Source organism: Carcharhinus amblyrhynchos, chromosome 27, assembly GCF_965287045.1.
Source record: "Carcharhinus amblyrhynchos chromosome 27, sCarAmb.v2.hapA, whole genome shotgun sequence".
Lineage (NCBI taxonomy): Eukaryota > Metazoa > Chordata > Chondrichthyes > Carcharhiniformes > Carcharhinidae > Carcharhinus > Carcharhinus amblyrhynchos.
In genome coordinates, this window is record NC_137350.1 from 37,292,388 (window position 1) to 37,319,944 (window position 27,557).

The 27,557-nt window shown below is 41.1% G+C and overlaps 1 protein-coding gene across 1 annotated transcript in view; it reads left to right on the forward strand.

Annotated features, from left to right (window-relative positions):
- The first annotated feature begins 1,554 nt into the window (after window positions 1-1,554).
- npepps (aminopeptidase puromycin sensitive) overlaps window positions 1,555-27,557 on the forward strand; it is a 217,303-nt gene continuing 191,300 nt past the window's right edge. The window contains exon 1 of the mRNA XM_080213884.1: window positions 1,555-1,871. Within this exon, the coding sequence (XP_080070010.1) occupies window positions 1,581-1,871 (291 nt within the window). The 5' untranslated portion in view covers window positions 1,555-1,580. The remainder of the gene's footprint in view (window positions 1,872-27,557) is intronic.

Below are 27,557 nucleotides of genomic sequence, written 5' to 3' on the forward strand. Positions count from 1 at the left end.
TTCTACCATTACCATTCCCTTTGCCTGTTATTCCATGATATCTTTATTATTTAATCTCTCCTGCCATGTAACCTTATCCCAGACTTTCATTTCGATCTTCACCTTCCCCCCATACATATAAATCATCACATTTCTACCTTCCGTCAGTTCTCGAGAAGTCATATGTCACTCAAAATGTTAACCCTTTTTCTCTCTCCACAGATGCTGCCAGATCTGCTGAGTATTTCCAGCACTTTCTGCTTTTCTCCATATTATTATCGATCAAATTCCATCATGGCAGCTGATGGAATTTAAATTCAATTAATAAAATGTTGAATCTAAAGCTAGTCTCAGAAATGGTGAACATGAAACCATCACAGATTATTGTAAAAGCACATCTGGTTCACTGATGTCCTTTAGGGAAGAAAACAGCCATCCTTATCTGATCTGGCTTATAGAGTGGTTAGCACTGCTGTCTCACAACGCCAGGGACCTAGGTTCAATTCCAGTTTTGGATGACTGTGCACATTCTCACCAAGTCTGCATGGGTTTCCTTTGGATGCTCTGGTTTCCTCCCATACTCCAAAAATGTGTAGGCTAGCTGGATTGGCTATGTTAAATCACCTCTCAGTGTTCCAAGGTATCTAGATTAGATGGATTAACCATGGTAAATGTGTGGAGTCATGATGTGAAGATGCTGGCATTGGTTGGGGTAAACACAATAAGAAGTCTCACAACACCAGGTTAAACCTGTTGGACTTTAACCTGATGTTGTGAGACTTCTAAATGTGTGGAGTTAGAGGGATAGAATGGCAGAGTGGGCCTGGGTGAGATGCTCTATTAGAGAGCTGGTGCAAATCCAATGGGCATAGAATCCCAACAGTGCAGGAGGAGGCCATTTGGCCCATCAAGCTTGCACTGACAATAATCCCACCCAGGCCATATCCCCAGCCCTGCTAATTTCAGTGACGCCAGGGAGCAATTTGCCACGGCCAATCAGCTTACCCTGCACATCTTTGGACTGTGGTGGGAAACCAGATTATGCTAGCTGACTGGCACCCGAGGTTGGAATTGAACCCGGATCCCTGGAGCTGTGAGGCAGCAGTGCTAACCACTCTATCGAGCTGCCCATGGAAGGATTATGTGGTTCTATTCCATTCTATTGTTTACAGGCTAGAAGGCCCAGTGTTCATGTTGGTGGTTTGCAAGAGCAATTTTCCCTTGCTCACCTATTTCGCTGCTCAGATAATGATCTATTAAAGGCCATATTGAATCTGCCTGCACCACAATCTCAGGCAGTGTATTGTGGTGGCAGTCATCACTCAATGGAACACAGTCCCCTCCCCTCCCCCCACAGCGCGCACTCTCGGAGGCGCGCACGGCCCACTCCTAGCCTGACCGCCGGCTGTGACGCAACGGCGTTGGGCACGTAACGACGCGTTGCCGATGCTCGTGCGGGGAGGCACGTCCGCTGCCCCGGCGGGTGCGCGCGCGCTTGGGGAGGTGGATCGCCGGGGGCGCGCACGTTCAGCCAGGCGGGGGAGGGGCGCGCACGCAGGCAGCGGCGGGGGGAGGGGGCGCTCGGGTTGTCAGCTTCATTGATGTTGCTCGGCGGCGCCACCGCGCTCTTCGCTTTCCGCCGCCTGCTCACCGTGTCCGTCTGCTGGAGAGGCCGCGTCCATCGCACCCTCGGAGCCCGAGCCCTGACACCCGCCAGCGGCAACCGGCACGGCGTCAGGAGGCTGATCGGCACCCGCAGCCCGCACAAAATGCCGGCCAAGCGACCCTTCGAGCGGCTCCCCACCGACGTGAGCCCGGAGAACTACTCGCTGTGTCTCAAGCCCGACCTCATCGACTTCACTTTCGAGGGGAAGCTGGAGGCCTCGGTGGAGGTGAGCAGCGGCCTGCACCAAAGGGGGATTGAGTGAGAGATCATTCCCTAATCTGACCCCAGGCTGGCGGGGCAGCATCGACATTGGAGGCCGCAGATTTACCTCAAAATAAACCCACTCCCCCCCGGGGCGCAGCGGGGGAGCCAGCCCGGCTGCAGGGCCTTCACCTGGGGACAGCTCTCTCTCATTCACACTATTAGCAATGCAGCAGTACCCCTCATTGATCAGTCTGTAATGATTCCAGCCAAGGGAGGAGACTGGAGATTTAAAAATATATATAAAATCCAGTTTCAGCAGAAGCGCTGAATATAATTTGTCCAGAAAGATTTCGCTTCCTCTTGATCATCCCCCTCTCAGCACCTTATTGCAATAAATTACAAGACCAAAAAATTTGGTGGATTGAAGGTTGTATAAAATATAAGTGAAGGGGGTGGGGGGGAGAGGCTCACATTTTGAGAGAAATGTGGAATCCTGTCGCTTAATGTCCTTCTGTGATCAGAGCGCAGGCGCCGTATTCAGGCTGTTGCCATTGACAGCAGAGATCTTGAGTTCATTTTTTTCCCCTAAAATAAAAACCATCATTTTTACCCTTGTATTTAAAGATGATGGCCTTTTTAAATAAAGTAAAGCGGCATACAAGTCCCCAGATGCTTATGCCAAGATGCAAATTGTTCTTGCCTGTAAGAGTACATATATAATGTCATAAGTCATTACCTTTTGGGATACACTTTGCTTTTGATTGTAAAATATCAGCTAGCGTATTTCCTTATAGCATTGGATGTTTGCCAGTCTCTCTAGATAAAAAAATACACTGGTGAATCTTAACTCGTGCTTGCCCTTTTGTTGATGTATGTCTTACATTTTTGCTTCTGTTGCATTTGTGTAACTTTGTTAGCTGCAGGATCCAAACCTGGGATCTGTTCTAATTGGTGCCCAAAAATGTGGTGTTAGTGCCTGCATCTTGTATGCTTAATTGATGTTGGCAATGGTTAGGTGTTATCATACTTGAGTCTATTAATTCCCTCTGTTGCTTGATTTTTTTTTGCTTTGCTTGTAAAATTGCTATTTGACTTTTTTAATGTTTCCATTTATAAGTCTGAAGAGGATTTAAAGCATTCTTGCCAGTCTGAATTTTTGGGGCAGTTGTACACTTGCGGAGAGGGCACTGTGGCCTCTTTCTCAATCCTTGAGAGCCGATTTGCAGCTTTTGATTTGTCACATGGCATTTATTTTTGACGAAAGTGTTCTAATGGGTGTTTCATACTGCTAATAATAGATCATATAGAAAAGTGTTGAATGTGCTTGCTGATCTGCATGTATTGGAGGTCATTTATCCTGCCCTTTATGCAGAAAAACACAATGACCGTAGTACTTTTTTAACAATGCAGGTATTAACAAAGTTACTCCACAAGCAATCGCAATCCTTAAAATGTTGTTTTTTACTGTGCTGTGTTATTTTGTTTTAAATGCACGAACATCCATTTAGCCCCAATGTACAGTAGGTGGTTTCAGAGTACACTCAAATTTATGATAATACTTCTCCAGGGATCAAATTAAACACCTGTCTAGAACAAGCAGTAAATAAACCTAGAGCAATCTCAGTCTATCATATGTCTGCTGGATGAGTACAGCTTGGGTTCATTTTTGCAGTTGGAATATTGAGGATTAATATAGTATTAAAATTTCAAGGATAAGAATTGAAGTGATTATTTTATTTACTGTATAAATTCTTAGCATTTTATGAAAAACCTTGTTTTATCAGCATGTTTTTTTTTCAACTGTGCATTCTGCTGCATAGGCCCTAAACCTCAAATACCCACCCTTCACTTCTCCATCTCATTTTCTTCCTTTAAGACACTGCTTAAAACTACCTATTTGACCAAGCTTTTGGTTATCTGACCTAATGTCTCCTCGTGTGATTGTGTTATTCCTTGTTTTATAGAGTACCTGTGAGGTGCCTTGGGATGTTTCATTATGCTAACGGCACCATATGAATATAAGTTGTATGTTTGACTATGTAAATATAATCAAATCACCACGTTGGGGAAACTTGTGGAAAGGTGATGAAATGCATCTATTCAAACCTATTCCTGCTACTATAGAAACAATGAACAAACAGTCTGTTTTCTTTTCTGTATCTTTTTATTTGTCTATTCTTTATTTCTTCATAGGTACCATTTAAAACTGAGGAATGAGTGATTTTAATGCTTTGTTTCCTGTGGAATTTTGTAGATTAACTGAAAAAGTTGTATTCTGCCCAGTGACTAATGTGATTGAGTTTGCTGCTAGCTCACTTAGGACATGCACTGTTTTGTTTTTTTTTGTAGATTCTTATTTGCATTATTTTGATAAGATTTTTTACGAACATGGGAGTAGGCCATTCAGCTCTTCAAGACTCCTCCACAATTTAATAAGGTCATGGCTGATCTAAATGTAATCTCGAATCTGCATCCCATCTACTCTCTAACCTATCACAATCTTGTTCGTCAAGAATCTATCCACCTCTGTTTCAAAAAAAAATCAAAGACTCTGCTTCCACCACTGTTTTAGGAAGAGCGTTCCAAAGACTCATGACCCTCAAAGGGAAAAATTTCACCGAATCTCCGTTTCAGATGGGCAATACTTTATTTTTAAACAGTTGACCCTGTAGTTCTAGCTTCTCCCACAACAGGAAACATCCCTTCCACACCCTCCCTGTCAAGATTCCTCAAGATTTTATATGTTTGAATCAAGTCACCTCTTACTCTTCTAATCTCTAGTAGATACAACCTAGCCTGTCCAATCTTTCCTCATAAGACAGCCAAACATTCCAGATATTGGTTTGATAAATCTTCTTGGAACTGCTTCCAACACATTTACAACTTTCTTAAAATAAGTTGACCAGTACTGTGCACAATACTCCAGATGTGATCTCATTAGTGCCCTGTATAACTAGAGCATAACCTCCTTACTCGTGTATTCACTTCCCCTTGCAATAAATGATAACACTCTATTAGCTTTCCAGATCGCTTGCTGTACCTGTGTAATAACCTTTTGTGATTTGTGCACTAGAACACTCAGATCCCTCTGCACCTCAGCTCTGCAATCTCTCACCATTTAGATAACATTCTTTTTTTTTATTCTTCCTGCTAGAATGGACAATTTCCTGTTTTCCTACATTATACTCCATTTACCAGAACTTTGCCCACTTGCTTAACTTGTCTATAGCTTTTTGTAACCATCTTATGTGTTCTTCACAACTTGCTTTCCTACCTATCTTTGTGTTATCAGCAAATTTGGCAACCATCCCTTCATCCAAGTCATTGATATAAATTGTAAACCATTTAGGTCCCGGCGCTGATCCCTGCTGCACGCCACTTGTTACAACTTGCCAATCCGAAAAAGACCCATTTATGCCAGTTAGCTTTTCTCCAAAGAGCAGCACAGGTTAAGAGGTTTGACTGAGGTCCAAAATTTTGAATAGATTTATAGAGTAAATAAGAACATAAGAAATAGGAGCAGGAGTAGGCCATCTAGCCCCTCGAGCCTGCCCCGCCATTCAGTAAGATCATGGCTGATCTGAAGTGGCTCAGTTCCACCTTCCCGCTTTCTCTCTTAATTCCCTTGCCTACCAAAAACCTACCTACCCGTGTCTTAAATATATTTAGCGAGGTAGACTCCACCTCCACCACTTCAACAGGCAGAGAATTCCAGAGATTCACCACCATTTGAGTGAAGAAGTTCCTCCTCAACTCTGTTCTAAACTGCCCTCCCCTTATCTTGAGGCTGTGCCCTCTACTCCTGCTGTCCTTTCTGAGCAGGAAGAACCTCTCCACCTCTACCCTATCCATCCCTTTCATCATCTTATATGTCTCAATAAGATCCCCCCTCATCCTTCTAAACTCTAACGAGTACAAGCCCAGTCTATTCAGCCTCTCTTCATAGCTCAACCCCCTCAACTCTGGTATCAGCCTAGTAAACCTCCTCCGCACTCCCTCCAAGGCCAAAATATCCTTGCGCAAGTGCAGCGACCAAAACTGCACACAGTATTCCAGCTGCGGCCTCACCAGTGCCCTGTACAGTTGCAGCAAGACCTCCCTACTTTTATATTCAATCCCCCTCGCTATGAAGGCCAGCATCCCATTTGCCTTTCTGACCACCTGCTGCACCTGTAGGCTGGGTTTTTGCGACTCATACACAAGGACCCCGAGGTCCCTCTGCACCGTAGCATGCTGCAGCTTTTCGCCCTGTAAGTAGTAGTCCTTCCTACTATTATTCCTGCCAAAGTGGATAACCTCACACTTGCCAACATTGTATTCCATCTGCCAGGTCCTCGCCCACTCGCTCAGCCTATCTAGATCCCTCTGCAGACTTTCTACACCCTCCGCACAATTTGCTTTTCCACTTATATTTGTGTCATCAGCAAATTTCGACACCTTACACTCCGCTCCCTCCTCCAGATCATCTATATAAATGGTAAATAGCTGAGGCCCCAGCACCGATCCCTGGGGCACTCCTCTAGTCACCAACCGCCAATCCGAATAGCACCCATTGACACCTACTCTCTGCCTCCTATTTGACAGCCAATCCTCTATCCACACTAACACCTTACCCCCAACTCCATGCCCTCTAATCTTGTGTAACAACCTTTTGTGCGGCACCTTATCAAACGCCTTCTGAAAATTGAGAAACACCACATCCACCGGTTCCCCTCTGTCCACCGCACTAGACACATCCTCATAGAATTCCAATAAATTCGTCAGACACGACTTCCCCTTAACGAATCCGTGCTGCGTCTGCTCTATCAAACAATTCTTCTCAAGATGCCTCGCTATTTCTTCTTTGATGACGGTTTCAAGCATTTTTCCTACAACAGACGTTAAACTAACCGGCCTATAATTCCCTGCCTTTTGCCTGCTACCCTTTTTAAACAGTGGCATAACATTAGCCATTTTCCAATCTTCCGGCACTTCCCCAGAATCCAGCGAGGTTCGGAAAATAATCACTAAGACATCCACTATCACCTCCGCTGTTTTCTTCAGAAATAACAAGGAATTATTTCCATTGGCTGAAATGGGGATAACTGGGGGACACATTTAATTAAGCTGAATGCTTCTGGTTTTTTATGATGTGGGTATGCCGGCGTTGGATGCTGGGGTTTTTTAGCCAATGTGAGGATACTAATTTTTATTTAAATGCCAAGTTGTTGTAAGAGTGGTGGAAGCTGATTCAATAGTAATATTCAAAGGACCAAATGGGTAAAAATTTTAAAGAAAATATATGATGGAGATATGTGAAAATACAGGGGAGTGGGACGAATTGTATGCCTCTTCCAAAAGCTTATGTGCTCACTGGACCAATTAGAAACCTCCTGTGCCGTATCATTCTAAGACTGATCTGAATCAGAAACATGGCACATTTCACATTTGATATGACATATTGTAATTCTGAATTGGCAGAAAAAAATTCACAGTCTAACAATGGTATGTCCATAAGTATAACTCTGGAATTGCGAACAAATGTGGAAATACTTAACAGGTCATTTCAGCATCTTGGTGAGAGAGAGACACGTTCATCTTTGGAGTCTATGAAAACTGCAAAATAAGATAGCAGACAAATACATGAATCAGAAGTGTGTGGGTGTGGCAGAAATATTAATAGTCAAAGAAAAAAGGAATTTGTTAGAGGTTACACATTAATAGTCAAGAAAAGGGAATTTGAACTAAACGTTCATGGAGATCATCACAGGTTGATGCATAGCAGAAAAATTAAATCTCATCCCTGGACATGAATTGTTGTGATCAGTGTATCAGGTCAATGATTTGAGGTCAGATTAGGAATGTGAAGTATCCTAAGTGGCCCCCAGGTTGCATTAGGGGCAAAATAGTCACAATTCTACCTCCATCCTGTGTTGCTACATTAGAGGATTGTCTCATATGGCAACAATGTTTGGAACTGTACGCAAGTGTGGGAAGAAGTGATTGAGTAGATGTTGTAGTGGCACAGTGATTAGCACTGCTGCCTCACAGCTCTAGGAAGCTGGGTTCAATTCTGGCTGTGGGTGACTGTGTGAAGTTTGTACATTATCTCTGTGTCTGCATGGGTTTCCTCTGGATGCACTGGTTTCCTCCCACACTCCAAACATGCACTTTAGGTAGATTGGTAATGCTAAATTACCCCTTGCTGTCCCAAGATGTGTAAATTAGGAGAATGAGCCCTAATGTGTGGGGCTTGCAGGGACAGGGTGAGGGAGAGGGTCTGGGTAAGACTCTCTGTCAGAGAGTTGGTGCAGACTTGATGGACCATATGGCCTCTTCTACGTTGTAGGGTTTCTATGATTCCATCTTGGTGGTGTGAGGGAAGAATTAAATTGGTTGCTGCATAGTTCGTCTGGAAAGTTAGGCAGGATGACAAAGGAGGAAACAATGGGGGTGATTTTTGCAACCTCACCATGCTGGAAAAGAGCAAAGTCAGGATGAAGAACTTTAAAATTGTGAGAAGAAGGGGAACGCATAGGGACAGAAACTTGGAAAATTAGTTAGATCAAGTCAAGAGCCCATCTGACCATATTTTAGAAACTTTGCTTTAAAAGGTAGTCAGTAGAGCAAATGAGACAGATGGCAGAACTGTCTTCTAGTAGCATAGGGGTGGAGTCTGAAGATGAAAAGGATATTCCAGGTAATTTTAGGATTTAGTGAGGCTGTACCAGATGTTTAGTCAATCCTATGATAGAAGGAAAGCCCAGAAAAATCGAGAGGAGTCAGAAATGGATCACATGAGGATGAGGGGTAGAGAAAATTGGACACAGAATTTAATAAATTTTCAAAAGCAGGGAGGAAGAAGCAGCACACACAATTAATGTAAAGGATGTCTAGGGGCTGAGAGGGCGTGCTACAAAAAAGACAGACATCTTGGATGCCTGAGGGATGCTGCAAGAACACTTGTATTTGGACAATGTGCATGGAGTTGAGAAGTTGTTTGATATGTGACCAAGTTCAACCAGGTGATGATCAATCAAAACTAGTTGGGTTGCTGTTTGTGAATACAAGCCTGGGCAGACTTGTCATTGAGGATACAATTTTTAAAGTTACTGATCTATATAATTTGAATAAATATATAAGTTGCTGAAATTAAGACCAACCCCCATCAAGAGATTGCAGGAGCAAAACTTTAAAATAGGGTTGGGCTGGGGTGAAAGGTGGACCTAAACCAATGAAGTCAGGTAGTCACTGGGAGAAGTAGCACTAGAAATTATACCGTTGGGCGAATTCTCCTAAGCCCCTGCCAGAGTGTTTAATAGTGAACATGTGGGAGAATGTGTAGGAGTGCCAGAAATGGATTTCAGGCTGGCATGAATTTACAGTAGGATCTTCTAGTGACTATCATGGTAGTTCAGAAAACTCGGCGTGAACCTTATTTACATTTGGTTATTGAATGCAGCTGAAGGCTCAGCTACCAACGCCAAGTTGTCCAGGATATATGAAACACATTTGTACATGTTGAGACCCATCTGAACAATGCCTGGAGCTGCTTCCAGAGACCAGAATGGAGGCTGCCTAGACCCTGGAGTACCATAGCAGTGGGTCAAGGGGACATCTGCAGGTAAACTGCCTAAATCAGTGCTTTGGATGGGATTCCTCTTCCTACCTCGGAATGTTCCAGGGGATCCATCTTTGTTCTCGGGATGTCCATCTTCCAGTCTCCTGATTGTTCCCAGAGATTGATCTTTGTTTTCAGGTGGCCAACCTTTTTTCTTTAGTAGTGGGTCAGTGATGTTGGGTGCGTTTTCAATATGGCACCCGACATTGATAGCAGAGTACACGTCATCCAGATCTGCCCTGCCACTGAAAATGGCATGAAACACTTGGGTGCATAATTAGTGAGGTCAGGGCCAGAAGGTTTTCCTGCAGGTCACCGCAGTGCAAAACTCCCCATGTTCCCACCCCTCCACGGCACTTAATCTCAAAACGGGAGAAACCTGCTCTGTGTTGTTGTAGTTAAATACTAAACTATAATTGTCCTTGACTGAAGTACCTGGTGAAAGATTGCACATCTTTTGGCACCAATAAATGATATGGGGTGTTGGTAAATTAAGTTTACAATTTCCTGTTGTATACTTTAGATTCTTGAATTGATTCTCAGATGATAAACCATTAATGATAATAAATATTTTCTGTTTTGGCTAATATGAAATACGTTGACTTGAAAGTAATAATGTTTTGTAGAAGTGGGAGTAGGCCATTTGGTCCTTTGAGTGTGCACTGCCATTCATTTTGACCATGGCTGATCATATTCAATATCCTGATCCTGCCGCCCTCCCTCATATCCTTTGATTCGTTTTGCCCCAAAAGTTATATCTAATTTCTTCTTGAAATCACACAATGTTTTGGCCTGAGCTACTTTTTGTGGTAGTGAATTCCGCAGATTCACGACCCTGTGGGTGAAGAAAGTTCTCCTCACCACAGTCCTAAAAGGCTTACCCCTTATCGCCAAACTATGACCCCTAGTTCTGGGCTCCCCCACCACTGGGAACATTCTTTCTGAATCTATTCAGTCTAACCCTGTTGGAATTTTATAAGTTCTTATGAAATCGCCTCCCGTTCTTCTCAACTCTAGTGAAAATAATTCTAACCGATGTAGTCTCTCCTCATACAACAGACCAGCCATTGAGAAGTGAAACATCTCACAGCTTGGTAGGAAAGTATAGTTTAGAACTATGATACCTTGGTCATGGAGCTGCATGTGGGTTTGAATTTAGCCAGGATCTATGGGATGAAATCCTTTTTATAATATGAGGGCAAACACTGAAATGTCTTGGGGAATCACAGTCCAAATCCAAGTTCATGGCACAAATGTATTTACAATTCTACAAAAACTTGCTAGTGCAGGAAATGTAAATATTCATCCTAATCCAGGAGTGAAGGGTCTTCACGGTTTGGGGTGGATTAAACTGAGTTCAAACTTGAAGATCAGATAACTACCTGACACATAAGTAAGGCTAGTGGGGTGAAGTACTGGTGGCTGCAGTTTAATTTCAGGAGAGAAATAAAGACAGAAACAGAATGGTTAATTGGAGGAAATAATTGTGCTTTGACGCTTGCCTAAAATATTTCAATACAGTTTACTTGTACACAAGTCTTAATTACCCAGTCTATACCAGTGGAATAACTTTTAAATTATCAATTTGCTTTCAATTGAGAAAATAGGAGAGAGTCAACTTTTGCTACTGAAACTTCTAGGCTTTCATTTCACATGACTTTTCGTCCAATGACCCTAATATTGTAACAATGGAGGAACTTTAAGAAAGTAATATTTCAGGTACAGGCTAAGTCCATTTCACCAATAAAGGTGAAAGACAAGGGAACCAAATTCAGACTCAAATTCAGGTTGTGATATGGAGGTAGGGCCTAGGTGGGATTGTGGTCGGTGCAGACTCGATGGGCCAAATGGTGCCTGTCTGCACTGTAGGGTTTCCGTAATTCTATGAATCATTGAATGACTAAGATATAGAGAATATGATTAAATAAAAAGAGGGTCAGTGATGCATTCCCAGTGAATTCTTTAAAGGAAGAACCAAACCAAAATCAATGAGTTGACTGTAAGTGGCAAAGAGAGTATGAGAATAGAATTGCAGTTATCATAAAAGGAACCCAAAAATTTGCAACCAATGTGTAAATATTAAGCAGGGTAGATAAGACATTGGAGAAGGCCTATTAGGAGCAACAAGGATGATAAATGCTTAGAGGCACAGGGCAAAGCTTGACTATTTAATGAACACTTTATTGTATTTACTAAGAAAAAGGATGGTGGCAAAATATTGGAAGAAATGGAAGTAATAGAAATAATGCAAGGGGTGAAAATTGATAGGATTTAAAAAGTATACAGGGCTACAAGGTTAGGTTGGAGAAAGTGAGACAGTTCCCCTTGGAGCAGAGAAGATTGAAGGGAAATTAGATAGAGGTGTACGCTTGTCAAACAGGCACTGGAGGGGATTTTCACTGTAACTTTATTGCAGTGTTAATGTAAGCCTACTTGTGACACCAATAAATAAATTGTTAAACTTTAACAATTATGAGTTTAGATAAAGTAGACAAAAGCTGAATCTGTTAGCTGATGTTAGAAGGGGAGTCATTAAATGTTTTGGGCAAGATGTAGTAAAAAAAACTTTTTTTTTGCAATGAGTGCTTATGACTTTAAGCTCGCTGCATGCTAGTGTGGTGGAAACAGATGCTGAATTATTTCGAAAGGAAATTAAGTAGACAGTTTAAAGAAATAAGCTTACAAAGCTACAGGAATAGAGCGGAGGAATGAACCTGATTAGATTGCTACACATAGAGCCAGCATGGATTCAGTGGGCCTTGTTCTATGCTGTTGTGAGAGGCTGAATGGCTTCCTGTACTGTAACAATTCTGTGATATTGTAATCTATGATTTTTTTTTACTCCCAATTTACCTGGAAGGTTATTCAAAATGTTTAATCTTGCACATAACATATACAATCTGTCCGTAGCTTAATTCTTGCTGTTACAATGTTTCAGTAATGCTTTTTATGTCAACATTTATAATGGAAACATTTATTATGAGAATTTATATGTAAACATTTTGCCACTGCATTTTGTTTGTAAACCAATCAGATCTCTTAAAATGCTTTTAGACAAAAGTCCACCATTTAAGAACATAAGAAATAGGAGCAGGAGTAGGCCATCTAGCCCTTCGAACCTGCCCCGCCATTCAATAAGATCGTGGCTGATCTGTCGTGGCTCAGTTCCACATTCCCGCCCTCTCCCCATAACCCTTAATCCCCTCTCTTATCAAAAACCCATCAACCCGCGCCTTAAAAATATTTAGCGAGGTAGCCTCCACCACTTCAACGGGCAGAGAATTCCAGAGATTCACCACCCTTTGAGTGAAGAAGTTCCTCCTCAACTCCGTTCTAAACCGCCCCCCCCTTTATCTTGAGGCTGTGCCCCCTAGTCCTACTATCCTTTCTGAGCGGGAAGAGTCTCTCCACCTCTATCCTATCCATCCCATTCATCATCTTATACGTCTCAATGAGATCTCCCCTCATTCTTCTAAACTCTAACGAGTACAAGCCTAATTTATTCAGCTTCTCCTCATAGCTCAACCCCCTCAACTCCGGCATCAGCCTAGTAAACCTCCTCTGCACTCCCTCCAAGGCCAAAATATCCTTGCGTAAGTGCGGCGACCAAAACTGCACACACTACTCCAATGCCCTATACAGCCGCAGCAAGACCTCCCTACTTTTATGTTCAATTCCCCTCGCTATGAAGGCCAGCATCCCATTAGCCTTCCTGACCACCTGCTGCACCTGTAGGCTGGGTTTTTGCGACTCGTGCACAAGGACCCCGAGGTCCCTCTGCACCGTCGCCTGCTGCAGTTTTTCGCCATGTAAGTAATAATCCTTCCTACCATTATTCTTACCAAAGTGGACCGCCTCGCACTTGCCAACATTAAATTCCATTTGCCAGTTCCTGGCCCATTCGCCCAGCCTATTTAGATCCTTCTGCAGGCTCTCCACACCCTCCGCGCAATTTGCCGTTCCACCAATCTTGTTGTCATCAGCAAATTTCGACACCATACACTCGGTTCCCTCCTTTTTTTGTTTCCAAAAAAGACTGGCATTCTGTTCTGCAAAATGAAATTTCAGTAATACTTTAGATAGTTGTATATTTTCCAAAACCTCATACATTTTATCCACTGAATTGTCTTTTGTGGTCTTTTCACATTTTCATTCAAGTTTTTCTTGAAGGCCTCAGAGTTAAAATTCTCTTTTACCCCAGATTTTTGCCTTTTTCAGCCAAAGGACAAATCCTGTAGAATGGACATATGCAAGGTTCACACCTCTCTAGGATCTTTCAAACCCATTTACTAAAGAAATTCCAGTTTGTTTTTTTTTCAAAGGAAACCTCATGGGTGGAATTTTGAAAGCAAGCACTAATGATTAGAAAATGTAAACATTTTAATTACTACTGGAAGTGAAACAGACACATGCAGAACAGCCAATCAATGTTTGAAAGTTAGAAACCCAGGAATTCCTTGCCATTCCCTCAGTGCTGCTGGACACTAAAGATTGACCAGTAAACCAAACTCTGTAGCTCATCCCTAAGTTCTGGCAAGCACCTGATTTCCCTCGCCACAGTTCTGACAACCCTATTTTCTATGGATTTGCCAGATCAAAGGCGTGTTGTTAAACCCCGCAATCCCACTTTTTTTTTGTCAAACCTGAGCCCATTCTCTAATAATAAAAATTCACTGGCCCCAGTGCTACCAAATCCAACACTGCTAACACATCGCTAACTATAAGACACCCTACTTCCAACTAGTAATTTTGCATTATATGTTAATAAAAATGGCAAGGAATGAAAACTAATTACATGAATGAATGTCTACACTGTATATTAAAAGTCTTGCATTTGCTTTCACTTCCTATCAATTTCCTTCCATTAGAAATTGCTGTGTCCCCATTTATAGTAAAACTAATAACTCCCTTAACTTAAGTTTTCACAGGAGTAGATGCAGCTTAAATTTCACAAGTCTACCTCAAAGGCCACTTCATTTATATTGGAGTCTTCTTTGATCCTCTCTTTTCCTGTCCACCCAATGTGTATGTTTATCTTTTCTGAAATATGGCCACACATCCCAATATAATGAATTTATTAGTTGTCCTTCCACATTGTTTTGACTGTGAAACAATGTTCTTCTCAGGCTTCATTAAGTGACCTTGTTCTAATGCTCTTTCTCTTGCTGTTCATTCATTTGTGAGTATCAAACTTAATAGACTATTTTTGTCAAATTGTTGATTAACTTTATTCTCTGCAGGTCACTGACTTTGCCTTTTATTCCGAAATTCTTATTTTAGTATTTGCCTACTTTAAAGTGCTTGCAGTTGGTTTCTTCATCCAGATAATTTTATAAGTGCAAGGGTGTGTTATACTTGCTGTCATTGCCAAGTGCTTTCTGCTTTGCAACAACAGCAAAGTAATGTTACAAATTCAGCCTAACCCTGTTGGAAAGCACGAAACTTAGGCCCTTGTGCTTGTGAGTTAGGGATGAATGAGATGGCTAACTATTGTGCTTCATTTGATTTTTTTTAAAAATTCTGTACTCAAACAAACTTTACATGAAAAAATTTGTGATACCATCACAAGTCCCTTTGTTATGACCAGTAGTCATAATTCAGTGCCTCCTTACTAATTCACTGACCAATAGAAAAGATAATTCAGTGTTCAGCTGCAGTTTGGCTGAGTGATAATACTCTCGTCTCTGATTGCTGTGTGTGTAAACCCCAGTCCATAGACTTAAGCACATAATGCTGGGCTGACATTCAGTGTAGTGCTGTTAAAAGCGCTGTCTCTGAATGAGATATTAAAGCAAGGCACGTCTGCCCTCTTGGGCATTATTTGAAGAGCAGAAGGGGAATTCTTGTGGTGTCTTGGCAACCCTTAGCTAGCATCAGTGAAACAGATTATCTGGCAATTATTTCATTGCTGTTTGTAGATCCTTACACTGTTCAAATTGGCTGCTGTCTTTCCCTGAAGTATAACAGTAACTACATTCAAATGTAATTCATTGTTTGTGAAGTCTTTAGGATCTCCTGAAGATGCAAAAGATGTCATATAGACATAAGCTTGCTGTTATGTTTATGTCTCCGTACCCTTTCATAACTTTGAGAGATCCGTTGAAATCCCACTGCTGTGGTGAACATAGTCTTCAGTTGATAAGTCTCTCATTGTAACTATCTCATTGTCCCTGGTGTCACCTAGATGATGAGCATTTTACCATGGTCCACACTCCAATTGCATTGTGGCCAATGCATCTCTACTTTTGCTTTCAATGGACTTCATTAAAAGTAGTATCTAATTTACCCATTTTATGGATTTTTACACCTGTCAAAAACTTAAAAATCTGTGCACCCATACCTCTCTCCCGCCACTCCACTGAGAACTTTATAAGTTGGGGTGTATTTGCTGTTCCTTTCCCAAAACATACAGTTCCATGCAATTTAAAAAAAACGTTCATGGGACATGGGCATTGCTGTTAGCCAGCATTTATTGCCTATCCCTGGTTGCCTGAGAGCAGTTGAGGGTCAACCACATTGCTGTAGCTCTGGAGTCACATGTAGGCCAGACCAGGTAAGGATAGCAGATTTCCTTCCCTAAAAGACATTAGTGAACCAGACGGGTTTTTCCAACAATCAACAATGGCTTTGTGATCATCGGTAGATTCTTAATGCCAATTTTTTTTTATTTGAATTCAAATTTCACCATGTGTCATGGCAGGATTCAAACAGGTCCCCAGAACATTAGTTGAGTTTCTGGATTAATAGAATAGCAATAATATTACTAGGCTATCACTTCCCCAATTTGTTACACATTTACCCATTCTCCTAACTTGTTGTTCATCTTAACCGGTCATTATTAATAACATTTTGCCCATATAAATCTCAGCTGTTTTAAATGAACATGAAATTTAGCTGGGGACTGATTTTCCATGTTAACACTGGCAACTTCCCAATGGCCTTGTGTGTCACATAACTTAAAATATATTGATGTAACACATCATCTCCTAAATAGCTTGAATGGAGTGATAACTACTTTAGTTTGGTGTGTCTTGCTTTGTAATTGCAACTCAAACATATAAAATGTAACCATTCTTGGAAAGGATACAGTTACAAGAAAAAACTATTAACTTTAGTGAAATCAGATTAATTGCATATTGGTTCAGCCATATAGTGAAATAGGACACCTAATCTTTTCTGAAATTACTGTTCTGTATTGTTACATGCTGTAAAAAATTGTACTTTCATCAAAAAACATTTGAGTATGGATAATTTATGTCTGTGCGCTTCATCGTCTGAATACTACTTTGATTTAAGATGGTAGTCTTTAAGTAATTATTTAAGGCCCTTTCTATTGGCTTTTTTTCGCCCATTTTGTATTTAATTATACTTCAATTAGAATAAGGACATAAGGAGCTGGAGTTGGCCATGATAATTTTGTTCCTTGCACAAGGACAATCAAGTGTCTGAGCACCACTGGATAGCAAATGTTGTCTCCTTGTTCAAGAAGGGGAGTGGAGACCATCCTGGGAATTGTAGACTGGTGAGCCTTACTTCTGTTGTGGGCAAAGTTTTGGGAAAGAATTATGAGGGATAGGATTTATAATCATCTAGAGAGAAATAAATTGATTAGGGATAGTCAACACGGTTTTGTGAAGGGTAGGTCGTGCCTCACAAACCTTATCGAGTTTTTTGAAAAGGTGACTAAAGAGGTGGATAAGGGTAAGGCAGTTGACGTGGTGTATATGGATTTTAGTAAAGCACTTGATAAGGTTCCCCATGGTAGGCTACTGCAGAAAATGCAGATGCTTGGGATTGAGGGTGATTTAGCAGTTTGGATCAGGCATTGGCTAGCTGATAGAACACAGTAAAAAGTCTGACAACACCAGGTTTTAGTCCAACCGATTTATTTGATAGTAAACTCACAAGTTTTCGAGGGGACTGCCCCTTCGTCAGGTGAGTGGAGAGTTCTGGCCTCAGACAGAGCATATAAAGCACAGACAGTTTAGAGATTACTGATTAGAATGCGAATCTTTCCTTTTGGTATTTTGTCTGCTTTCTTGCATCTCTGTAAAAACTTGATGTCTGTGTCGATATGCACAATCTTCTTGGAGATCCTCTCCACTTGGATCCGGCAGTTTGCGGTGTCGATAGTAGTCATGATGTGGATGTGCCGGCGTTGGACTGGGGTAAACACAGTAAAAAGTCTGACAACACCAGGTTTTAGTCCATATTGACACAGACATCAAGTTTTTACAGAGATGCAAGAAAGCAGACAAGATACCAAAAGGAAAGATTCACATTCTAATCAGTAATCTCTAAACTGTCTGTGCTTTATATGCTCTGTCTGAGGCCAGAACTCTCCATTCACCTGACGAAGAGGCAGTCCCCTCGAAAGCTTGTGAGTTTACTATCAAATAAATTGGTTGGACTAAAACCTGGCGTTGTCAGACTTTTTACTGTGTTTACCCCAGTCCAACGCCGGCACATCCACGTCATAGCTGATAGAAGACAGAGGGTGGTGGTTGATGGGAAATATCCAACCTGGAGTTCAGTTACAAGTGGTGTACCTCAAGGATCTGTTTTGGGGCCACTGCTGTTTGTCATTTTTATAAACTACCTAGATGAGGGTGTAGAAGGATGGGTTAGTAAATTTGCTGACGGCACCAAAGTCGGTTTGCAGAGGGACATAAATAAGCTGCAGAGCTGGGCCGAGAGGTGGCAAATGGAGTTTAATACGGAAAAGTGTGAGGTGATTCACCTTGGTAAGAGTAACAGGAATACAGAATATAGGGCTAACGGAAGGACCCTTAGTAGTGTTGACGAGCAGAGAGATCTCGGTGTACATGTCCATAGCTCCCTGAAAGTTGGCACCCAGGTTCATAAGGTTGTTAAGAAGGCGTACGGTGTGTTAGCTTTTATTGGTAGAGGGATTGAATTTTGGAGCCGTGAGATCATGTTGCAACTGTACAAAACTCTGGTGTGGCCGCACTTGGAGTATTGCATACAGTTCTGGTTGCCACATTACAAGAAAGATGTGGAGGCATTGGAAAGGGTGCAGAGGAGGTTTACCAGGATGTTGCCTGGTATGGTGGGAAGGTCTTATGAGGAAAGGCTGAGGGACTTGAGGTTATTTTCATGAGAGAGAAGGACGTTACAAAGTGACCTAATTGAGGCATACAAGATGATCAGAGGGTTAGATAGGGTGGACAGTGAGAGCCTTTTTCCTCGGATGGTGATGGCTAACACGAGAGACATAGCTTTAAGGGGTGGTAATTATAGGACGGATGTCAGAGGTAGGCTCTTTACTCAGAGGGCGGTAAGGTCGTGGAATGCCCTGCCTGCAGCAGTTGTGGACTCGCCAACTTTAAGGGCGTTCAAATAGTCAGTGGATAGGCAAATGGATAACATTGGAATAGTTTAGGTTAGAGGATCGTTAGATTGGTTCCACTGGTTGGCGCAACATCGAGGGCCGAAGGGCCTGTACTGCGCTGTAATGTTCTATGTTCCATTATTTAAATATCCTGTGTTTGCATTTTTCCTACCAAAGTAAATAACCTAGTTTTCCTGCATTATACGCCATCTGCCATCATTTCTCATTCAAAAAAGATCTAAATTGGCTCCCCGCTTGTGGTATAGTGATTTTAAGAAATTGTCTCAAATGCATTCCCTGATGTCATCCTCCAAACTACTTGGTGTATTGAGTTAACTTAAGAAACTGGAATCTGAAAGTTTTTTACCTTTTGTATGTAGCTTTGAGTCAGTTTTCCCAAAGGGCAGATCAGTGGGTGTTCTGATTGCCTGACCTCTAAATTGTGTTTTCTGCAGTTTGATTGGGCCACTTTGCAGGGGGTGCTACAGAATGGATCTAAGCTCCTTTGTGTAGATGGGGAAATTGGCCAACTCCTACAGTTAGAAAACAGTGGCAGCAAAGTAGGTTGTCTGCCAACTTGTGTGACTAATGTTGGATTGAGGAGGTGGGGTGGAGGTTAGAATGATAGGTTAGTATGGGGGAGATCTTGAAACAATAGTGACATAGCTGCAGAATTGGTGTTTTTAGAGCTTTGTGCAGTCTGGGAAAATGTTCATTGGGATTGATTTAAGCTTAGCTTAATTTATAAGGTAGATAGTATACTGATAGATGAATCTATGAGACTGTATTTTAAGCTTGGTTTAATTGCCTTTTTATTTGCACTGCCATTTGCCATTTTATATTGCTTAGATTTTATAGCTAGGCAGCAAAATCAAAATGTAAGTAATGTTCAATAAATATATTGTGAACATTTATTAAAAATTTACGGTCAAATAAATCAAAGGAGCTAAGTTGCAGACATAACATTAAATTAGCGGAACTTAAAAGCTCTCAGGGCAGAATGAGAGTAAATCTGCTGGTCAGGAATTTAACCGCAAATGATTCTTTTTGGCAAAACATGAAACTGTGGACATTTGTAGCTTTATTTCTAATGTGTTGCTTATCATGACTTGGAGAAGCATGTAAATGCAAGTTATTGTAGTAATGTTTCTAGACTCGTGGTTTCAATAATAGCTGACTTTCACCTGCAATGGAACTGTATTTAATGTTTTCAACTGGTGAAAATACCCAATGTGTTTTTTTCATTTTCAAACAGCCTTTTGTGGCCTTAGTATTCAATTGTATCATCATTTCCACAGCATTCTCTCCACCTTGTTTTTGAAGGGTTGGGCGTGTAATGGAATATTGTCCCGGTTTAAAAAATGCAGCGTAAGTGATTTGTGTATACAGATAGTGGATATCAAGGTTTTAGAAGGCTATGTTGCTTTGAGTGTTCAGAAGGTTGCTTAAACTGTATAAGGTTAATATGTGGTATTATCTTTGATTGTGTTGCACACTCTTGTGTTTGAAAATGAGAGAGTTTTAGAATTTATTGTGGATTGGAAACTATTTTAAGTACTAATATCCTTAAAGAATCAGTGAGTAGCTGAGCCATGTGTACCATATATATTGTATGGCCCTTCGGCCCAACTCATCCATGCCGACCAGGTTTCATAGAATCATACAGTGCAGAAGGAGGCCATTTGGCCCATTGAGTCTGCACTGACCACAATTCTACCCAGGCCCTAACCCCATAACCCCATGCATTTACCTGGCTGGTTCCCCTGATACGAAGGGGCAATTTAGCATGGCCAATCCACCTAACCCGCACATCTTTGGACTATGGGGGGAAACTGGAGCACCTGGAGGAAACCCAGGCAGGTACAGGGAGAACGTGCAAACCTTACACAGGCAGTGACCCAACCGGAAATCAAATCAGTGCCCCGGTGCTGTGAGGCAGCAGTGCTAACCACTGTGCCATCTCTAGTTTCTTAAACTGAACTAATTCCATTTGCCTTTGTTTGGCCCATATCCTGTTAAACCTTTCCTATTCATGCGCCTGTCCAAATATCTTTTGAATGTTCTAATTGTACTTGCCTCTACCACTTCTGATGGCTCATTCCATGTACACCCTGTATGAAAAAATTGTCCCTGAAGTCCCTTTTAAATCTTTCCCCACTTACCTTAAACCTATGTCCTCTGGTTTTGGACTCCCCTAACCTGGGGAAAAGACCTTGGCTATTCACCTGATCTATGACCCTCATGATTTTGTAAACCTCTATAAGGTCATCTCTCATCCTTCTATGCTCCTGGGGAAAAGTCCCAACCTATCCAGTCTTTCCTTATAATGCAAACCTTCCAGTTCCGGTAACATACTTTTAAATCATTTTTGCAACCTTTCCAGAATTGTATGCAGTATTCTAAATGCGGCCTTACCAGTGTCTTGTATAATTAAACATAACGATCCAACTCCTGTACTCAGTGCTCTGACTGATGAAGGCAAGAGTCCCAAAAGCCTTCATCACCATACTGCCTACCTGTGATGCCACTTTCAAGGAACTATGCACCTCCACCCCTCGGTCTTTTTGTTCAACAGCACTCCCCAGGGCCCTACCATTAACTGTGTAAGTACTGCCCTGGTCTATCTTACCAAAAAGCAACATCTCACGTTTATCTGAATTAAACTCCATTTGCCATTCCTTGGCTCACTGGCCCAGTTGATCAAATTCCTTTTGGAGTCTTAAATAACCTTCACTGTCCACTACACCACCAATTTTGGTGTCATCCAGAAACTTTCTAACCATGCCTCCTCTATTCTCATCCAAATAGTTTATATAAATTACAAAGAACAGTGGACCCAGCACCAATCCCTGTGGCACATCACTGGTCACAGGCCTCCATTCTGAAAAAACAATCCTCTACCACCACCCTTTGCCTCCTACCAGCAAGCCAATTTTGTATCCAGTTGGTTAGTTCTGCCTGGATCTCATGTAATCTGACCTTATTGACCAGTCTATCATGCAATTCCATGTCAAAGGTCTTGCTAAAGTCCATGTAAACGACGTCAACCACACTGCCCTCATCTATTTTCTTGGTCGCCCCTTTAAAAAAACTCTATCAAATTTGTAAGACATAATTTCCCATGGACAAAGCCATGCTCACTGTCATTAATCAGTCCTTGCCTTTCCAGATGCATGTAGATCTTATCTGTCAGAATTCACTCCAACAACTTACCCACCACTGATATTAGGCTCACTGGTTTGTAGTTCCCTGGCTTTTCCCTGTCTCCAGTCTTGAGATACCTCACCCTGGCCATTGATGATACAGATATCTCTGCCAGGGGCCCCTCAATTTCTTTCCCAGATTCCCACAATGTCCTGCCATACACTTGATCAGGTCCTGGGAATCTATCTATCTTTGTGTTTTAAGACCTCCTGTTCTGTATTGTGGACGTTATTTAAGACATCAGTGTTTACTTCCCTGAGTTTCCTAACTTCCATGTCTTTCTCCATGGTAAATAGTTGTGAGAAACATTCATTTAGGATCTTGCCCATCTCCTGCATCTCCACACATAGATGACCGTGTTCATCTTCAAGGGGCCCTATTCTGTCACTAGTTACTCTTTTGCCCTTAATGTACTTGCAGACTCTCTTTGGATTCTCCTTTACCTTATCTGCCAAAGTGTATCATGATCCCTTTATGCCCTGATTTCCCTTTTAAATGTACTCCTACGCTCCCTGTACTCCACAAGGGATTCACTTGACCCTAGCTGCCTATACGTGACATATGCTTCCTTTTTATTTACCAGAGCCTCAATATCTGTAGTCATCCAGTGTTCCCTACTTTTGCAAGCCTTGCCCTTCACGCTAACAGGAACATGCTGACCCTGAACTCTTGTCATCTCACTTTTGGAAGCCTCCCACTTGCCAGATATTCCTTTACCTGTGAACAGCCTCCCCCAGTCAACTTTTAAAAGTTCCTGTCTAGTACCAACAAAATTGGCCTTGCCCAATTTAAACTTTAACTTATGGATCAGACCTGTAGCATTCTTATATAACAACGGTGACTGCCCTTTAAGTAATTTATTGGCTGTACAGAGCTATGGGACATCCTGAGGTTGTGAAAGGTACTTACAGATGCTAGCTCTTCCTGTTTTTAAACATTTTCATGAGCGATTAAAAGGGGAAGAATGCTGGGAAGTTTAATTTGCCTCCAGGTATTGAAAATATCATAGATTTATATTTGAAATGGTGTTTGTTGTTTTCAAAAAAAGTCAATTTTATAACCTGAATGCAGCCTTAGAAATGGGTCTGGGTTTCTTGTTGGGCTGCTAACGTTCTATTCAGATGATGTATAAAATAATGTACCTATCAGGCAGTCAATTCTAGCATTTTGATCTCTTGTTGAAGAGACTTCTTGCTGTCAGATGTCATTAGTAGTTTAAAGGATGGCCTGAAAGAAATGCTCATTACTTGTTAATATCTCTTCAAACGACAGAAACTTAGATAATCTGATAAAAATCCAAAGCCACTTGACTTTCAATTGTCAAATTTTTATTACGTTTTTGGTGTCAGTTTTTTCCAGCATCACTACTGGCAGAAGTGTGTAATTACAGCATGACAAATATACACTGGCAGATTCCATTATAAATATGGAACAAGAATTTATAATGCAAATTTAGAAGACTAAAGATAATAGATTTCAAAATGGGTACTAAATTATGTTTATGCTCCTGGCTGCAATTACTCCTGAATCAGCAAATGATACTTTTTCTTGATCTAGTTAGAATCATAGAGGTTTACAGCATGGAAACAGGCCCTTCACCCCAACTTGTTCATGCTGCCCAATTTTTACCACTAAGCTAGTCCCAATTGCCCACACTTGGCCCATACCCCTCTATACCCATTTTACCCATGTAACTGTCCAAATGATTTATAAAAGACAAAATTGTACCCACCTTTACTGTTGCCTCTGGCAGCTCGTTCCAGATACCCACCACCCTCTGACTGAAAGAATTGCCCATCTGGACCTTTTTGTGTCTCTCCTCTCTCACCTTAAACCTATGCCCTCCACTTTTACACTCCCCTACCTTTGGGAAAATATGTTAACTATCTGTCATATCTATGCCCTATTTTTACCACATACTTCCAATTGCTAGAAATGATTAATATCCTGTTTGTGGGATGATGTTTTTGAGATTAGCAAAACTTTGCTGGTAAGGGTGATGATCAATTAATTTGTTTAGAATTATGTTTTGGTTAATTTCTTGGTTTCACTGGGATGGGATTTGGGGTGCTGCAATTTAGTTTGGAATTCTTTGGAATAGAGAATTGAAAGAAATGAACCAACGTTTTGCTCGATATGAACATATGAACTTTCTTAACATTTGCAGGCCATTTGACCCCTCAAGCCCGGTCCACCATTTGGTAAAATCATGTCTGGTCTGACTGGGGCTTCAACTTTACTTTCCTGACCACCACCACCACCACCGCCCGCCCGCCCCCCCCCCATGCCAATTGACTCATTTTTAATCAAGAATCCATCTAACTTGGTCTTAATAATATTCAATGAATTTGCTTCCACTGCTCTCTGGGAAAGAGAATTCCACAGACTAGAGATCCACTGAGACAAAAAAATTCTAATTTTCACCATAAATGAGAGACCCCCCGCTATTTTTAAACTATCTCCTAATTCTAGTCTGCCACTTAAGGAGGAACTAGCATTATGTCTCCTATATTAATATCTTCTAGCATTAATGGAAAAAAATCAATGATGACTTCTGAAAAGGAATCATTGGTGACTTTATGATTGAGTAGTGTCAACCTGGCTAACTCTTGCTGTTCAATCTAAAGGTTATGGCTTCAAGTTCTCTCTCTCTCTTCCCCTGCACTGCACCCCCCCCCCCCCCCCCCCCCACACACACACACACACACACACACACACACACACACACACAGGCGCAAAGCCACCACTACCACTTTTTTTTTGCCTATGTTTTGGCACTTGCTATTTGGATTCACAAGAAGTCGTCACTTCAGCCAACTGTGGAATTATAGCCAAGTGCAAATCTACATATTCAATAGCAATAATAAAGTTTTGCGAAAGAAATACCTTGAGTAATCATGTTCCAATTGTTGTGGTCATCAACAAAAGTGGGTTCATGACACTTTGGAAGAACCTTTTGGATATTGAAATTGCAATAATGGGAGAACTGTTTATCATTTGATGTATACAATGTTATACATTTCAAAGTAATACAGAGCAACTTAAGTGAATTAAGTTTTACTTTTGGTAAAATGATGAGAAACTGAACAAATTCTATAATAGAAATTGCATCAATTTGTACAGTTAACTATTAAGCTGTTAACAAAAGTATGGCAATTTTTTTTTAAGTTAATATAGTATTGCAGTCACTTCACACTGTAATATTGAAATAAACTCCAATATCATTTGGCATTTGGAGAAGTAAGTAATTCATTTTAATTGGATTTGACATTTTGACTACCCTGGGGTTTATTTTCTCCACCATTTCTCCCTAGTAAGTTCGTGATCTATTTTTGTGGAATGCGTTATTGTTTCTTGTGATGTAATGTTTACATTTTAGCATTGTATAAATAGTGACCTAATTTTGTTGAGCAACATTAATACCATTGGGTTTTCTTCTGTCATAACAGAATGGTGTAATTTGAGTTCATCTTCACGTTTGTAGTATATGTACTTTACATATAACAACTTAATGTTTACAGCCTGCTTTTGATTTGATACCATTGGGATTTTTAACTGCTTTTTGTCTGTCCATGGAATATTATAACTATTTTTAAACCTCCTATGTCACTATTTAGTATACTTGATAATATTGTGGCTGTAAACCAGATTGCTATTAGTGACAGAATGCATAGAGCAAGGACCAAATTGTTTTTGCTGAACCAGTTGGATAATATTTTGCAACAGTTGAATTGCAACATTTTTATTTTTATCTCTTCCTGTATTTTCAGAGGTGTTTTTCCTTTTTAGTACTTTTATGTTTCTTTTTTTATGGATAATGTGCTGTGCTTAGAATGTCTTTGTTGGCTAAAGTTCATTTCAGGCTAGTGAATTTGTAGTTGGTCTTTCATTTATCTTAAATGATTTATTTAGTTCATGTAATGTTTCCACAGATTTGATTGCACTTGCACTTTAAATTTTTGATGAGTATCTCTGCTATCAAGAAAGGAACAGCAGTGTGTAATATTTGTTCAGCTATTTACAGCTTGTTTTAATAACAATGTAAAGGTTGACATCAGTAAATACCTAAAGAAATTCACATGTGGAATAGCAGTCTTCAAATATTGGAAACTCAGATCAAGAATGATAATGGAACATCCTGTTATGATCTGTATTTGTGGGACATTGGCATCACTGGCTGGCCAGCATTTATTCCCATCCCTAATTGCTCTTGTTCAGAGGTTAGCTGAGAGCCTACCACTTTGCTGTGGCTCTGGAGTCACATGTAGGCCAGACCAGTTAAGGACAGCAGATTTCCTTCCCTAAAAAACATTAGTGAACCAGATGGGTTTTTCTGACAATCGACAATGGTTTCATGGTCATCAGTAGATTCCAGATATTTTTTATTGAATTCAAATTCCACCATCCTACTATGGCGGGATTCGAACCCGGGTCCTCAGAACGTTAGCTGAGTTTTCTGGATTAATAGTCAAGCGATAATGCCACTAGGCCACCACCCCGAAGTTTCATGGACATCAACTGAAAACTTGAAAGAGTCATGTCTCAAGCACACTTGAGCATTGCATATAGACTGCATTAATTTGAATTAAGTGGTTGTTATACAAACTTACGGATTATGAGCAGGAGTAGGAGTAGGTCTTTTGACCACTCAAGTTTGCTCCACCATTTGATAAGATTATGGCTGATCTGATTGAGACCTCAACTTTCCTGTCTATTCCTATACCCTTCGACCCCCTTATCAATAGACAGATTCATCAAACTCAGCCTTAAAAATGTTCAGTGACCCACCTTCCATTGCTGTCTGGAGAAGGTAAAATTGATGTGGAGATGCTGGCGCTGGATTGGGGTAAACACAGTAAGAAGTCTCGCAACACCAGGTTAAAGTCCAACCAGTTTATTTGATTGTAAACCCACAAGCTTTCAGAAACGCTGTTCCTTTGTCAGGTTTCCATGCTTTCCACACACCTGACGAAGGAACAGCGTTTCTGAAAGTTTGTGGGTTTACTTTCAAATAAACTGGTTGGACTTTAACCTGGTGTTGTGAGACTTCTTACGAAGGTAAAATTGCCATAGTCTGTTAACCATAGGCTACTATCCCCTTTGAGGTGGAGAGCTGACTAGTGCTGATTGTAACCTGAAGATTACAAGTCAGGCAAGGGGCAAGGTTGAGAAGGCAACCTTCATGAATAACCTCAGCCGACACAGAAATTGAATTTACGTGGATGGCATTGCTCTGCATCACAAGCCAGCTGTCCAGCTGATTCCAGTCCACATGCTGATGACTCTCTGAAGGAAAACAAATTCTCCTCATTGCTTTCATTTATGGGAGATTCCTTAATAGTTTTGTGGACCAATGTAGCAGCTGTTTGCCCAATAAAACACCAGAACAGTAGTGAATTAAATGAACAATTTATTTTTTTGGTGCTGGCCTTTGAGAGAGGAAAGTCAGCCATTAATAACAGCTTGCATTTATATAATGCTTTTAACATGGGAAAAATATCCCACAGTGCTTCACAGGAGTGTTAGGAAACAAAATTTGACATTGAGCCACA